Source organism: Protopterus annectens, chromosome 10.part0 (genome assembly GCF_019279795.1).
Source record: "Protopterus annectens isolate FY-2018-M chromosome 10.part0, PAN1.0, whole genome shotgun sequence".
NCBI lineage: Eukaryota > Metazoa > Chordata > Ceratodontiformes > Protopteridae > Protopterus > Protopterus annectens.
Window position 1 is genome coordinate 978,999,762 of NC_056744.1, and position 16,921 is coordinate 979,016,682.

The 16,921-nt window shown below is 41.6% G+C and overlaps 1 protein-coding gene across 1 annotated transcript in view; it reads right to left on the reverse strand.

Annotated features, from left to right (window-relative positions):
* CEP350 (centrosomal protein 350) overlaps positions 1-16,921 on the reverse strand; it is a 3,609,946-nt gene that overhangs the window by 137,097 nt on the left and 3,455,928 nt on the right. The window contains exon 33 of the mRNA XM_044085746.1: positions 14,812-14,958. Coding sequence (XP_043941681.1) covers positions 14,812-14,958 — 147 coding nt within the window. The remainder of the gene's footprint in view (positions 1-14,811; positions 14,959-16,921) is intronic.

Genomic DNA, 16,921 nt, shown 5'->3' on the forward strand with positions numbered 1-16,921 from the left:
GCCAGAGCATCTACCTTAGACTTCAATTGAGAAAGAAGATAGTTTTGATATTTCAACATGTGAAACTGGCAATTCAAAGCCCTCATAGCTAAGGTGGAAGAAGTATAGACTTTCTTTCCCCATCTATCCAAAGCTCTGGCCTCTTTATCTGGAGGAACCGGATTTTTTTTACAACAGAGGCCTTGACACCCTTAGGTCCCTGACTAACAGTTTCTGGGTCCGCCCTAGGACTCTTATAAAGATATTTATGAGCCTCAGGCACCCTGTAATACCTACCGGTTTAACAGGAGCAGGAGGCAAAGAATCAGGATTAAGTGAAACCTCTGCAAACACATCTTCCACAACATCCAGAACAGGTGGTATAGCCAAAGGCCTATGCTGGGGTAAAAGCAAAAATTCCTAAGCCTTTTCCTGGAATCAGAGAAGTCCTGACCTTCCCACTTAAAATGTTCCCTCATGGAATGAAGAGTCTCTGAAAAGAAAAATCCTCTGGAGGAGAAGCAGAAGGAGTCGAATCATCTGCATCAGAATCAGAATAAGGAGAGTACTCCTGCAAGTCTTCAGCCGAAGACTCTGAAACATCCAAGCCTGCTCAAAACTCCCCAACTCTGGTTCCACCCTAGGCCTCTTATCAGGAGGGGCAAAGAACCTCTAATCAAAGTAATTAAATCTTCTGCCATTTTAAGCATGTGCTTCTTGGGCACAGATCCTGAAGAACTAGGAGTGACACCAACAGAAGCTAAACCTGGCCTGCCTCTGGGAGAAGCCTTGGAAACAGAAGGAGGGGGCCTAACCACCCTAGGAAGGGAGGGAGTACAGTAACCTGAGAAGCCCCTTCAGCCTGACCTGCCTCCTGAGAGGCCACATCCTGCAATATCAAAGTCTCCCCCTGGGACTCCAGAGAAGCCTCCGGGAACCACGGTTCCACTGACGCGGCTAAAGAACCGGCGTCCGGTACCGGCGACTCTTCTTGCCTGGGTTTAGCTGCTTTGTCCTTGCGCTTCTTCGAAGAAGCAGGCGTCGGAGCATCCGACGGCATATTATAATTGCACCGCTTCAAGACCAACCTGGCACAATCTAACCTTCGCTTAATAGTGCGCTTATTGAACCTAGCACAAAAGCGACACCCAACAACGTCGTGCTCAGGCCCCAAACAAGGAATACACAAAGTATGATAATCCCTATGCGGTATCCGCTTCCCACAAGAAATACAGTTATTCACTTTTTCTGACATCCGGTAAACCACTGAGGCAAGAAAAAACTAAAATATTCTACTTAGCCAACTTTGACTCGGTCTGAAACTCCGAATTCGAAAAATTTCAGAACGCCGAACGGCACTTGCAACGCTGCTTCTGCATCGGACCATGCGGCAAAAAAGACTGAGGATATGACGTCGGTCATGCGCATTTGTACCCTGACGTCCTGATGTCAGTCTTAAGCTCCTTGACCGACGTCAGCCTAATACTTTGATATTCGGGCCGACCGAGGACAGCGGACCACCCAAGTGTAAGGACTGCAGCAATGTGAGATGAAGAACATCATCAGATTCCTGATCAGAAGAATCAGAAAGAAAATCAGTTCTGAGTCTCTTAGAAGGGGAAGGCTGGCTTCCCCTAATTAAGGTAATAAGGTCTTCAACCATTCTAAGCATTTGTTTTTTAGGCATATGGGCCTGAGTCTGTGGTTTGGTCATCGGTTTTCTAGGCGTAGTGCGAGTTTTAGGCCTGGAAGAAAACTATGGCGTCGGTTGACTATGAATTTCTGTAGGCCTGGATACACCCTCAGAAGCCGGTGCCTGCACAGCAGCTCTGGACCCATCCAAGGTGGAGACATCCGCAGGTTGCATAGTCGAAGAAGCATCTCGCGGCATACTGGACTCAAAATGGGTCTCAGTAGAGGCCTACGAATCAGAAGTAGCAGGTATCAGGGGCTGCGAAAGTGCCTCACTGAGTGCCGGTGGACTGGCGACTAGCTTAACGAAAGCAGTGTCAGCAGTTTTGGACCTATGCAGTCTGTCTCTGTCTTTATCCTTATTTTTTTTTGGAATATCGGTAGTCGGACGGCTTGATGAAGCCATTTCGGAGTACAGAGAAAGAGTACGAAAATAATTAGCTGCAAAAATAGCCCGACGACGAATAGTTCGGGCATTGAACAAACCACAAAACTGACGAGGGACGTCGTGGTCTGGGCCTAAACAAGAGATGCAGTAAGAATGAAAATCTATGAAGTATTTGCTTTCCACAAGTAAGACAATTGTTAACTTTTACTGACATCGGTTAGAGTATCCAAACGGGGTACTTAGCTTTTTTGAAGACTTCGGGTCTGAAACTCGAAAACGAAAATTTCAGGAGTCGGCCAACCAGCACTTGCGAACTGCTTCTGCTTTGGCACCGCACGGCAAGAAAGACTGATGTAATGGCGTCCGCTGCATGTTTTATACCCCTGACGACCTGACGTCAAGGAAGAAGTGACAGCATCCGACGCAGAAATCCAAAGACTCTGGTATTCAGGCCGGCTGAAGGCTACCTGCAGGCAGATAACCCAAATGTGATGACTGCAACAGTGAAACACGAAGAACATCAACAATTAATGCATCCCAACAACAACTAATGGGACTGATGTTTTACATTTCTCCAATTTATTCACTAACTTCACCTTATTATTAGTCTTCTTCTGGATCAGTTTTGACCTCCCAACACTGATCTCTGTTTCACGACCAATGTACCCCTCATTCTTTTAGTCAGCTCCTAGTCTTTTTTCTGTCACTTAAGAATTTTCCTTAAGAACACTGGGGAAAGGATGAGAAGTAGGGTCACCTTTGACTCGCTGGCTAAGCATTCATATTTCCTCCTTAGCCTGTTTTGCATCAAAAAATGGCCTTGATCCCACAAGAAAAAAATATTCCAAAGATAGCTGAATAATAGCAAACTGAATCTCACACCTGCCTCTTGACATCCCCTGACTGCTGGGATAAACCTGCTTCTCTTCTGCATAGTGTACAGTGAATAATCATTTAACACAAACAATATGGTGCCTCCAGTTTTTAATGTTTTTCCTTTCTGACAGTTTTGTCAGGAGCAGCTCTTTCTGACAGAATGATAGCATCTTAACTAGCATATCTTAGCTGCCTTCTCATGGGCAGATTTAGAACACACAATGTGCACACTCAGTTAACAAATCCTGCTGCACAACCAGTCCCAGCTGCTTATTTGCACTTTCATAAAATTAATGTAATCTATTCCTTCCATTTTGAATGGTACAGCAGGAAATCTTATGTGTTTTCAGTGTACTCTGTCTTCTAACAATTACTGTTTTTTTAAAACATTTCACTTTGAGAAACCTCATGTTCAGTCTTCAATTCATCCTCTGATTTCTATGGTTTTATCAGCTCACAGGAATAGCTAATTAAAGCTTTGTCTATTGTTTCCAAGTAATCTGATATCCAGTAATTTAGAGGCAAAACAAATTATTTCCTTTACTGAAGGAAAACATGAACTACCTTTTCTGCAAGTTTCTTCTAAGCCAGAGCTTTAACTTTTCCTTTTCAACTGGAAAAGTCAAGTAAGATGCAAACCAATTTAGGAATCCCAGCAATATAATTGATAATTTCTTTTAAAGGCTAAATACTGAAGAAGAAATGATGAAGACTGTATGAAGGAGTTGCCCAGTACAAATTGAGGTGAAGACTTAAATGTAACAAGTCTTCATCTTTTACTTCAGAGGAAAGTGGAGAAAATAAAATCTTCAGACATACAACCTGCAAGCCTCGGACCTTAGCTGACATGCAAAGATCAATGACTGAGCTAAGTATACTTGGATGAATGCTGGCTCCCTGGAGGTAGCAATATCAGTCCTTGCTGTCAACTTTCCACACAGAGATGGTCTCGTTTAGTGGTACTTTATTCAAAGAAAGTGGCATGTTTAGATGATGATGATGAAAGTGATGCACAATATCTGAGAAGTTGAAGACAAAGTAGGCTGTTACAGAACAAAAATGTAAAAATGACCTAGGTTTGCTCCCTGAAATACAGGTATCCAAGACAGATGCTTTTAAACTGCTTATTTCAGTGGCACCACTATCTTCAGAGATTCAGAAAGCACTTTCAAGACAGAATGCATAGCTCACTTACTGGGAGCCAGCAAAGTAATGGTGTCTAGAGCTCAGAATTCCCTTGTCAGACTGCCAGTGATAAGGGATTGGTTAAGTTCTTCCCATCAGGAGAGCCTAACCCCTGTCACAGAAAAGTCAGTTAGACTTTTGGTGCTTAGTAGGAAGAATCAAGGAGGAACAGAAGCATATACTGCTTGAAACCAACCAATCTGCAGCCACAAAACACCAACACAATTAACCAAAGCCAACCAACAACACAACAAAGTTGGATACCGCTGAACTATATACAAAATAAGAAGGATGGTGGGTGGGTGTTGCCACTAAGCTTGTGTGAAGTCCAAACATCTACTGTTATGGGTAATTAGGACTTCTGCAACTCCACTATGCTAATCATACACATTGCCTCTGTGGCCTATGGGTAAATTCCAAACCCTTACCCTACCTGGGTGGAGGAAGGATAAGGATCCACGAGCCCCTGTAGAATGGTCCACTCAAAGCCTGCTCTAGAACTTGAGAAAGAGTTCAGTTTGCAGTGCTTTCTACAGGTATGAACAAAGGACCAAGTTGCTGGCTCTAGAGTCCACCCTTTCCAGTATCCCACCAAAGAGGAAAAGACTCTGGGAGAATGTGCCTTAACATTGTCTGTAATAAATTTACTACAGTGGGAGTAATAAAAAAACAACAGTAGAGGAAAAACAGCAAGCAATTGCTTTCCTAGATACAGGCTGAACCTTCTTATCCCAAGATTATGAAATAAACAGCAGTTCAGTATTATTTCTGACAAGGTAATACCTGAGTTGCCTATGCACATCCAGGGCATGCAGAATCATCTCCCCCTTGTTTTTAGATTCTGGAAAGAAAACTGGGAGATGGTGGCTATAATCAGAGTAAATTCAGAAACAATGTTTAACATGACAGAAGGACTAATGTGTAAAACAACTATGTCCTTTTGGAAAATCACATAAGGTTCACCTACCAAGAGAACTTGCAGCTCAGAAACTTCACTTGCAGATGTCACAACAATAAGCATAACAGTTTTCCAAGTGATGAACTTCAATTTAGCCTCAAATGAAGGTTTAAAAGGGGTAAAGTAAATTTTTAAAGAAAAAAGTTGATATCCTAAGGAGCATGAATTTGCTTTCAAGATGGTTTCAAGTACAACACTCCTTTCATAAACTGTTTGACAACAAAAAAGAGAAGTAAGATGGGGGATCCACAGGCAGACAAGCTGAGATGACTGTATGATGCACCTAGACAGACGCATAAGATAAGTCACTGTTGAGTAGCTGTCACAAATATTTCAAAACCAAAGGGGTAGATAACATACCAGCCTCTCTGATATCAGAAACAGTCAGGCAGCATGAGCTGAGCTGAGTAAAAGACAAGTTTGGGTGCTGAGCCCTTCAGAGCTTTCCTGCCAAACAAACAAAAAAGGGGGTGGAGACAGGGAGTAGCTACTGCAGCAGTGATCATTTGAACCTCTACTGTTATGGCAAGTTTAAACAAATGTACTATGTAAATCATAACGATCACTGCTACAGTAGCCTTAGCAATATGGGTAGATTACCCTAGCTTACTACATTTGGGAAGATGGAAGGAGAAGAGTCCAGCAGTCTCTGGAGAATGGTCCTTGCAATGTCTGATCTAGACCTACAGAAGGAATTAAGCCTATAGTATTTGGTAAAAGTATGCCCAGTGGACTAGGTGGCAGCTTCTAGAATCCAACCCTTTTCAAAAAGCCAGATGACGTCAAGGACCTGGTTGACTGGACTTTGACCATGCTTGAAAACATTTTGTTGTGGTGAGTACAAAAACAAACAACCACATGGAAAAAGTCTATAATGACAAAGGCAGTCCCATCTTACATTCACAAGAAAAGATCATATCATCTGAAGATCTGAAATATTTAGTTTTGTCAATGGATACCCAAGGTATGGAGTATCCTTTCTCCTTCATTTTTAAAATCAGTAAAGTAAATGGGGGAATGGACAGTTTGGCTTAAAGTAAACTCAGATACCACTTTAGGCATAAAAGACATACTAATTCTCAAAGAAACCCTATCTTTGTGGAAAATGATATAGGGTTAACCCATCATTAAGAGTTTGCAACTCATATACTTTTCTTACAAAGGTTAGAGCAACCAGTAACACTGTTTTCCATGTTAAGAGCCTTAAGTCAACCAAGATAAGCTGGTTCAAACGGACCAAGTACTAGCTTGTGTACCACAAAATTAAGACCCCAAGAAGAGGTCAAAGGATTTCTTGGAGGCCTCAAGTAAAATTCCTTTTAAAAACAGTCTGACATGATAAAGCTTTGAAAGAGAAAGAGAAAGATCCATGGGCTGATATGCTAAATGGCCTATAAATGAACCTGGATGGATAAGTAAGAAAGGCCATAGGAAAGTAACTCACATGAATATTGTAAAACCAGAGAACAACTAGCCCTGAACAGATATTGTTATACTGCTGACGCCAACTAGAAAACTTTTTCCATTTGCTAATGTATGATTTTATAGTAGTAGGGTCTCTCTCCTCCATTAGTACCTGCTGCATGTCCTCAGTAAATACGTGCCTAAAGAAAAATAAGACTATCATCCAGGCAGTCATTCAGTTGAAGTTAATTGGGGTCGGAATGTACCAAACATCCCCGACCTTGTGTGAGCAAATCCATTCTGTGATGAAGCTTGTGGTAACCCCCCCCCCCCCAAAGTCATTTCCAAAAGAAGGGAGGACCACTGTTGTCTGGACCAGAAAGAAAGTCACTATAAAGATCCAAGATCTTCGGGGACTCCTAAATCTTCAAAAGTATCCTGGACATCAGTGGAAAGGGTGGAAAAACATACAGGAGCATCCTGTCAAAAAAAAAAAAAAACACAGTATCTGTCCTTTAGAACTTCTAGCATGGAGTTCTGGAGCAGAATCTTGCCAGATGATTTAGAGAGAAGGTAAATGGGTCTTACTAGAGGCACCCCCCCACAAACTAATCAGATCTTGGAAGACACCTTAATCTAGTCTGCATACATGAGGGTCTGCTCTGTTGTTGCTAAGCTTGTCTGCAACACAATATTGTTCTGACAGAATAAAGGATGCCTGTAGCTTGAAAATGTGCTGTGAAGCTATATCCCAAGCTAACATTGCTAATTTGCAAAGGGGGTACGACCTGGATTCCCCCCACTTGAAGATGTACCACATGGCTGTGGTACTGTCTGAAAAAACCTGTAGAGGTCCTGGGGACCAAAGATGATTCAAAAAGTTGAGTACCTTGATCAGCGCAAGCATCTCTTTTATATTTATGTGCTTGCATCTGTCCTAGGTGACCCACATATCTTGCTTGTTATTTCTCTCAAAACTGCTCCCCAAACAAAGTCTGAGATATCAGTGATGATTGACTGCTTTGGAAAAGGGAAGGATAATGAGAGACCTAAATTTAGGGATATTTTCTGTCTCTACCAAGTAATTTTTCTATTTTATAAATCCCAGCACTGGGATTTGAAAAAAGAAAATGTATTGATGCTGAGAACAAAGCAATTTCAGATACCACTGTATCTTTCTCATGTAAAGTCTTGCCAGGGTTATCATGATAATCACAGATGTCAAGAAATGCAAAACCCTGAGATATTCCCTCACGGTGGATGAAGTATTAGTGGAAAACCTTAGAAATAGATCTAGATATAGATCTATCTTTTCATGTGGACGAAAAGCAATTTGAACTGAGGTGTCCAGCTGACATCCCAGGAACAATCGATGGGTTGCCAACTGGCTTACTATAACAGAACCCACACTGCAAAAGTAGCCGACTTCAAATCCAGCTCCAGACAAGTGACAAGTGGAGTACCTCAGAGTTCAGTCCTGGGACTGCTCTTGTTTGGCATCTACTTCTCTGAAGTACAGGCCAACACTAGGAGACTCTGGCTAACAAAGTTCGCAGATGACTGCAAACTGAGAGCCATTACTGAATCAACAAATGATCTGGATATTCTACAAAAGGGCCTTACAGAAACAGATGTTTGGTGCCAGAGCCATGGGCTCAAGCTCAGTGCCAAGAAATGTATAGTTATCCCCTTTGGGAAAAAACATGTACCCATGAATTACCACATAGGTGGTAATACACTAAACACCGAAAGTGTGATAAGAGACTTAGGGACACAGGTGGACAGTGGTCTCACCTTCGATAACCACATCGCCACAACAGTCAGGAAACCCTTTTATGTGGCACACCTCATCACTAAGGGCTTTTCATCCAGAAAAAAGGAGGTCATTGTCCCACTGTACTCATTAGACCCATTATAGAATACAACGCCCCGTTTGGTATGTACCTCACAAGACATCTGCAACAACTGGAAAGGCCGCAGAAATACCTTACTAAAAGAATCACAGGCCTAAAGCAGATGCCCTATGCTAAGCGTCTAAAAAAACTCCACCTATACTCTGTCACATATCATCTACTCAGAGGCGATCTCTGCTTAACATACAAGGCCATGTCAAACCCAGAGCTGTTGGACATGCTACACTTAAAGAAATCCCAATCCCTCAGAGAGACGCGCTCCAGGGATCTAACCCTTGTCATCACAATGAACAAAACATGCTGGAGGGATAGGTTCTTGACCCAGAGACTCCCCAGACTCTGGAATAGACTGCTCATACATGTCAAGCAGAGCGGCTCTTTGGCCCTCTTCAAAAGGAACCTTGATGATTGGATGGGAGATAGGAAATTCACCCCGGGGATCATGTCAGTCGGCCTGCTAGACAGGGGTCCAGAGAAGTAAATACTGTGGGAAGAAATAGCTAGGGAATTGTTATGGCTAGGCTTGTACAGGCCCTAGGGCCGATAGCCTAGTACCAACCTATGAACACAATCCTGCATGAAGGCAGTCAAAAAGGGCTTTTGGATGGAATCCCAAGTGAGAGAAACTAGACACTTAAAAAAAAACAGACTCTGCAAACACAAGAAGTCATCGAAATATGGAAAAAAGAAAATTGATACCCTGTAGCCTGCAACAATCAATAAATTAATTTAGCCATTTAGTGAACACTCTTGGTACACTGGGTAAAGCAGAGAATTGATAAAATGATCCAGACACACAAACCTTAAGAAATGTCTGAAGTCTGGGTGAAAAAGAATGAAATGATAAGCATCTTTTAGATGTAGGTTACCAGGAAAGTTTAATGAGGAAGAAGAGGTAACAGGTTGTGAAGTTGCATCATTTTGAAGTTAGGCACTTTCACAAACAGGATAAAGAGGAGTTAAATGGGTCTACAAGAGGAACTCCCCATAGATGAATCAAATCTTGAAAGATCCAGAACTGGCCTCCAAGCATCTTCTTTCTTTGGCATTAAAAACATCCTTGAACAAACCTTGAATAAAAACCTTTCTCAACTTGGGCAGGAGGAATTGGTTCCATGACTCCCAGTAACAGCATGCAATGAAGAACAGGTGGAAATATGAGAGTCCAGTCTGGTAGATGAGGAAGAACATCCTGGCAAGAGGGAATATCCTCTCACTACTTTCTGTAACCTGGATGAATGATCTTCAGAACCCATTTGTCTGAAACTATCTGTTGCCAAAGACACAGCACAATCCTTTTTAAGATGGAAAGTACTCACTTGTCTATGGTAAGTGCTTCCCAATCTGAAATAGTCAGAGTAAACCTTTTGACAGGGGTAGGATAGGACTGAGTTGGAGTGGAAGAGGGTTGGAAAGAGTCACAGTGCCTTACTGTGGAAGGGAGGCCCTTCAGAGCTACGATCCCTTTCTATTTTTTTCTAAAAATCTTTTTCTGGGTGCCTTCTTGGGCTTCTGTGAAGGTCTGTGTTCCCTTCTAACACAGGAAGTAGGCTTGGCTGGGTAATCTCCTGTGGTCCAAACAAAAGATATTTGTTAAGGGGAAAATCAAAAAGTTTAGCCTAGAAATCTTCTGTCGTGATCTGCTTGCATAAACAGGTGTACTTGTGGATGCCTGCACCAGTTGGAGCTCTTCTAGATGAGGCTTCAGCAGCATCACAGCTCCATTTCATACCATGTTTGGCCTGATACACCACAAAATCTGTTTAAACTGTACCTTGCATGTTCATCACTGCCCTGTTTAGGATAAAAGGTATTTGGTCATCTGGGGTCTGGTAATTTGTTGCTCTGAAGGCCAGAGTAGAAGAAATGCAAATCTTTTTTCCCACCTATCCATAGCCCTGCTTTCCATGTCTGAATACATAGCAACGGCATTAGGTAGTAACTTAGAAGGTTTGTCAGAGGATAGGGAAACAGTTGAAGGGTCAGTCACAGGATTCTTAAAAATGAACGTAAAGTCCTCTGGGACCTTGTAGACTCTGTCTTGCCATTTGGGAGCAGAGAGCTGCAAGTCAGGAGATTCAAAAGGATCCAAAACGGCCTCCAATACTGGAGTGACTGGGAAAAGGCTGGAATGCCCACTTCTAAAAGGTTGCAGTATATTTTTTGGACATCAAAAATGTGCCTAGACATCCACTCAGATTGCTTCATCATATTTAAAATGGTCTCCCAGATGGATGCCTTTTTTACAGGGGAGTCAGAAGAAATGGAACCCTTATCATCTGAAGGAACCTGGTCAAGAAAGTGAATCTGAGAGCAGTAGGCTAGTGAATGGTCAGAGTGTCAGGCCGCCTCCTGTTCAGTGGAAGAAGATTCTGCAGTAACCTTCTGTTGAGTGAGAGGAGGAGCTGTAAATGAAGGTTTATAGGTCATAATGGCCTTGAACAAGCTCTGAGAGAAGTCTACCCATTCCTTCTCCCTAGTAGGAGGAGGTGAGAAACGTGCTTGGTTTTCTGTCATTTCCTTTCTTTGGAGAGATGTCCCCTTAAGCCAACTGCAGAGTTTTAGACATCTGATGTACTTCAGTTTGCTGGGAATCTCATCCCTAACTCAAATTTGCAGGACTCCTTCTAGTCCCTCAGAAATAATGATTTGCGGTCCCCCTTTTCAGTTGCAGTAACAGCCTCTAAGGATGTGTGATCCTTTGATGCCATACTGGCCTTTGGCTGGGTCAAGATAGAGGGCAGCTGAAGTACAGTCAGATATACTGTGGGTTCACTAACCTCTGTGGGTATGTTGGAATCAGACTGGGCAGAGTGAATGTTGGGTCTAGGCCTCTTTAGAATTTTTTTTATGAACTGGAGGTATGTCTGGTGTGGCAGGGTATGCAATATTGGAATTGGCCAGATGCTTCAATTGTTGGGGCTCCAAGAAGGTGTTCAATGAAGATAAAATGGGAACACAAAGTCTTGCTCCTAAAATACTGGCAAATGAAACAAGCGTTATAATCATGCCCTGCACCTTGGCGGAAACAACACTGGGAATGTGACAGCAGAAAAGCACAGTAGTATGCATACAGAAACTGGAAGACCACACTAAAAGATGTAATGTGCAGCAAATCAGTATGCTAATGATATCCAATTAGGAGTTATGACTCAGAATAACTAACTAAAGCCTCACAAAAGGTAAGTTAATAATTATTTTTTCAAGCAACAAAGGAAAACATTAACATAAGAAAAAGACATGCAGCTACAACTGACATGGTTAGCAAATACAATGAGAAAACGAGAAAAAAAACTTTGCAAATAATGTTTAAAAAACAGTTGGTATTCAACTAGAAGATTGAAAGCAATTCTACTTTTACACACACACGCACACTGCCATATTTAATAAATCATACAGCAAGTAATATTCTTTTCCAGCTCTCTCTAAAGAAGAAAACATTGTAGGAAAAACAGCTGCATTGTCCAAGGCCAAGAATACAGCTTCCATGGGACTTGATAATATCCCTAGCTGTGTTCTACATGAACTACGAAACAAACTGGCACCACATCTGTATGCCCTGTTTAGTCACAGCCTCACCTCAGGCTTTGTCCCTACCAAACTGTGCACTGCTACAGTCATCCTTCTCCATAAAGGGAGAGCAACTACAGACCCTGGGAATTATCGCCCCATTAACCTGATGATTCTGATATGTAAAGCTATAGAGTGCATCATCATGGACCTGATTAACAAAGATATAGGAAATCTCCAAACTCTAGGCCCCACGTAATTTGGCTTTGTGAAAGGGAGATCATACCTGCTCAACCTGGTTGACTTCTTTGAGTCAGTCACCAGGGCTGTGGATGAAGATAAGGCAGTGCATACAGCCTACCTCGATCTGGCCAAGGCCTTTAATCCCATTCCTCACTCGGGAATTATTGATAAACTCACCAAACTAGGCATCAACCCATATATCACTAGGTGGGTTGGAAATTGGCTCACAGATAGAACACACAGCGTGAAAGTAGCGGACTCCAAGTCAGACTGCCGACCAGTCACGTGTGGACTACCATAGGGATCGATCCTGGGTCCTCTCCTGTTTGGCATCTACTTCTCAGAAGTCCAGGCCAACACAAACAGACTCTGGCTGACCAAGTTCGCAGATGACTGCAAGCTGGGAGCCATTTTTAACTCCCAAGTGATGCAGACATCCTACAGAAAGGCCTCAATGAGACCAATGACTGGTGTCGAAACCAAGGCCTTAAGCTTAATGCCAAAAAATGCGTCATCATCGCTTATGGTAAAAACTCAATTCCCACTAATTACCACATCGATGGGAGCCCACTGAACACTGAAGGTGTTATAAGAGATCTGGGGACGCAGGTTGACAGCAACCTCTCCTTCGACCACCATATTGCCACTGTGGTCAGAAAGTCCTTCTATGTGGCACATCTCATTACGAAGGGTTTTGCATCCAGGAAGAAAGAGGTCATTGTCTCTCTCTATTCTTCCCTCATTAGACCAATCACCGAGTATAATGCCCCATTTGGCATGTACCTCACTAGACACCTATAACAGCTGGACAGGCCACAGAAGTACCTCACGAGGAGGATCCTAGGCATTAAACACATGTCTTACATGGACAGACTTAAAAGACTCCAGCTATTATCTATCTCATATCACCTACTTAGAGGGCATCTCTGCTTGACTTACAAAGCCATGTCTGACCCAGCTCTGTTAGAAATGCTACATCTAAAGAAATCCCAATCCCTCCACACCACACGCTCCAGAGACCTCAACCTCATTACCACAATCAACAGAACATGCTGGAGGGGACAGGTTCCACACCCAGAGACTGCCCATGCTCTGGAATAGACTTACCATACATGTCAAGATCATCACCTCGCTGTCCCTCTTCAAGAGGAATCTTGATGAGTGGATGGGTAATAGAAAGTTCACCCTGGGGATCACTCCAGTGGCTCTACTTGATAGAGGTAGTGGGAACTAATGTCAGGTGTGATGATGCCAGGGCACTTCTATGGGCTAGGCTTGTAAAGGCTCCAGGACCATTAGCCTAGTACACACCTATGAATCTATGAACCTAATAGAATTTTTATATACTAGCTTACAAGTAACATGTACTTTATCAAAACTGCTTTGAATACCAGCATGCAGTTATTGCAAATGACATTTTGGGTCTATATCAGAAGCTCGAAAGCTTAAAAGAGTGAAAGCTCTTTTATCGAGGTGTAAACATTGAAACCACTAAATAGCAAAGACACGGAACAGAGATTTTTTTTTCCCCAGGGAAAAAAATCACTGGGCTGTTTTCGGGACTTTGCCATTTCCTCCACTGTGGTGCGATCTCGGAGTTGGTATATTTAAGTAGGGGGGTGTGGGTGGCAAAGCCTGCCACTTTATTTTATGTTTGCATATGTGTTTTTTTTTTTTTGCAGAGCAGCGATTTTTTTTTTGTTGGGAAAAAAAAAATCATTGCTCCGTGTCTTCGCTATTTAGTGGTTTAGATGTTTACAGCTCGATAAAAGAGCGTTCGCACTTTTAAGCTTTAGAACTTATAAATACAGACACCCTGACATTTTCACTCCATCATTTTTTTCCTGTTCCATATATTTATTCTGCAGTCTATTCCTTATATTGTTTTTAGCGAAGAACTTTGAACCCTCTTTCATAAGGTACAGTCATAAAGCAGTGTTGGAAATTCTACTTGAAAACATTAACACATGCTAAACAAAGCAATGAATGCATACCTCTGTTTTCACACACAGCTGCTCAGCAGGAACTATTTTGGTTCTGCCCAGAGTTTCATATTTGCTATCTTTGCAGGGTACTTTTCAGTTCATTTTTAGTAGTAGATAGTTAACAGCAAATTTTCAATAGGCTAATGCTCAGACATGCTCTGTAACCCTTTATTAAATTTTAGAAATTAACAAGGCTGACCTATGATGATACACATCCTTAAAACTGAATCCAGAGTAGCCAAAGCTCCAGGTTTCTTGTTCTAAAAACAAGAATGTGTGTGTAAGGATTTTCAATTCACAGTTTAAGTACAGCAGCTAGATAAAGCAGTATGAACTACAGTCTTACACATTCTATCCCCCTTACATAAAAAAGAATTTTGTCAGAAGTGCAACTTATTGAAGCACATTCTGAATACCAGTACAACTGAGCAACATTCATCTGGCAACACTGTCTGGTGCACTGCAGGCCAAAATCTAAGAATGGAAAGACAGGCAACGCAGGAGATAAATCTGTAAGTGTCTTGTGTTGTCTGTTCACTCAGAACAGTGTACACAGTGTACACGTAATGTAGTCATTATTGAATCCCAGCCACAATTTTCTTTGCAGAGTTACAGGATGGTCTCAAATAAAACACTATCTTATTTTTAGTTTATGAAAAAAAAAATACTGGTTCAAACCTTGATTTCATGAAGGTCACTAGGATTATGCACACGTCTGAAATAGGCAGGGGTTACTGTGCATGGTTTCATCCACGGTGGCTGACCAAGGTTGGGATCTTCTGTGAAAATGTCTTGAAAAATTTCTTTTGTCAGATCAAACACAGCCTTCAAAAAGAAAAACAAGTTCATACAAAAAGGTAAGTAGTACACAACATTTTAATTACAACGCATTGTTGAAAATGAATTAAACATCAACATAAGAAGACATTTTTCTGTACATTTAATACTTGATTGTAATGCCTCTTTATAAGCACAGACTGTCATAAAACTACTTCTCTGCTTAGCTATTCACATTGTCTACCCGGCTCCTAGCATTACAAATGGGTCACAGAACCTTGCCAACCTTGAAGGCTGCTGGGATTTGAGAAAAGCAGGATGTCCAGATCCAGTACTGCATGAGAATATTAGGCTTCTGGGTACTCAGTTTTTAACCTGGCTGGCTCTTGGCTAACCAAATTCCCTTACCAAATATAAGTCCCTATCATTACAATCAAAGATTTAACTACAAGACACCAAAATTAAATTATTTCATACGATACGTACTTCATCTGTCAAGAATCAATGCAACTGGTAAGCCGAGGACTGAAAGAGTAGAGTAACTGGCATAGTCTGTCACTGAACATGTATATAAACAAAAGCTTCTTGGCAATGGTGAGCCTTATGAAAATATTTCCTACACTACCATGAATGCGGATTTTTTTTTTAATGTTTTGATTACTGTCTACATTGCAATTTTTATGTTGTTTTGTGATCACCATTATCAGTGTCAATCACAAATTTAAAGAAGACTTCCACACATTGTGCTTCTCATCCCACTAATGAATATCAAGGAATTTCTTCATATCTAATTCCATGAGGCACTGATTATTCCACAAACAATTAGCACTTTGCACATCTAATCATCTTAACATTTTTATTTATTTATTTGCATGGGGGGGTATTAAATGGATCATAATGGTTATAGTTCTTCATGATGTCCTTGCTACCTTCAATCGTTCTTTTAAATATGCATGTTCACTCTCCCTAAAGGAATGCATTCTGCAGACCTGCAACTTTTAGGTTACATATAGCCCTATTTATTCAATCACTGTTTCTTCTTTAATAACAAATGGTTCCTCCTACTCACACTTTCCTCCAATGGTTTGATACAGGCTATGCTCACCTTCTTCTCTTAGCTGCAGATAAAACTTTCCTCCTAGGATACAATGTGCAACAAATACATGTAAATTTCTTAATCATCCCCACAGACATTAACTATTGTGATCACAGCTGAAATGTAACTGGGTAACTCAAAAAAGGAATGAAGAGCAGACAGAGATTTTTCAAATTAATAATTCAGTAGCAATGGAGAAGAGCAGCCACAAATGCTGTAAAGATTCGAAACTTCAGTTTCAAAAAAGGTCAAACCAGTCTCACTTAGACATGCACTTAGTATTTTTTTTCTTTTTTTTTTGCTTAATACAGTGTGGCTATGAAGTGGATGCTTGAGAGCAGAGGAAAGGTTTCTGAACAACAGTACTGATGTTCAGTGGCTCAGTATGCCCCTGAAACATTAGCATTGGATAGAATGACTGAGCACCCTACAAAAAGGACCACTGGACTAGTATTATTCTGTGAAGAAGTCCACAAGAACTGATTCAACAGGCTATATCAAGGGGCAGAGAATGAAAAAGTACAGTTGTGTACACTTACCATATATGTAGATGTTTGAGTGTATTCACTGGTGGAGTAGCCATCAGTCGGGCTGATTATCAAAGTCTAGGGTCCTGCTTCGGTTGTTGTCTCATCTTCCATGACGTCAGGTAGTCAGGGGTATAAAGCATGCCATTACATCAGTTTTTCTTGCCCCAGATGTCAGGCGCCCCCATCATGGGAAGCAATTATATACAAGGTTACACCCCCAACAAAAAAGCAAATACACCAAAAAGCTTTAAGCATAGTAAACAAGAATAGAGGTATAGTCAATAGAAGTCAAGGGGCTGGAGGGAGGGTAACCAGGAATACATTCGAACATCTACATTTATGGTAAGTGTATACAACCGTACTATGTTCTTCGTGTTTCACTGTT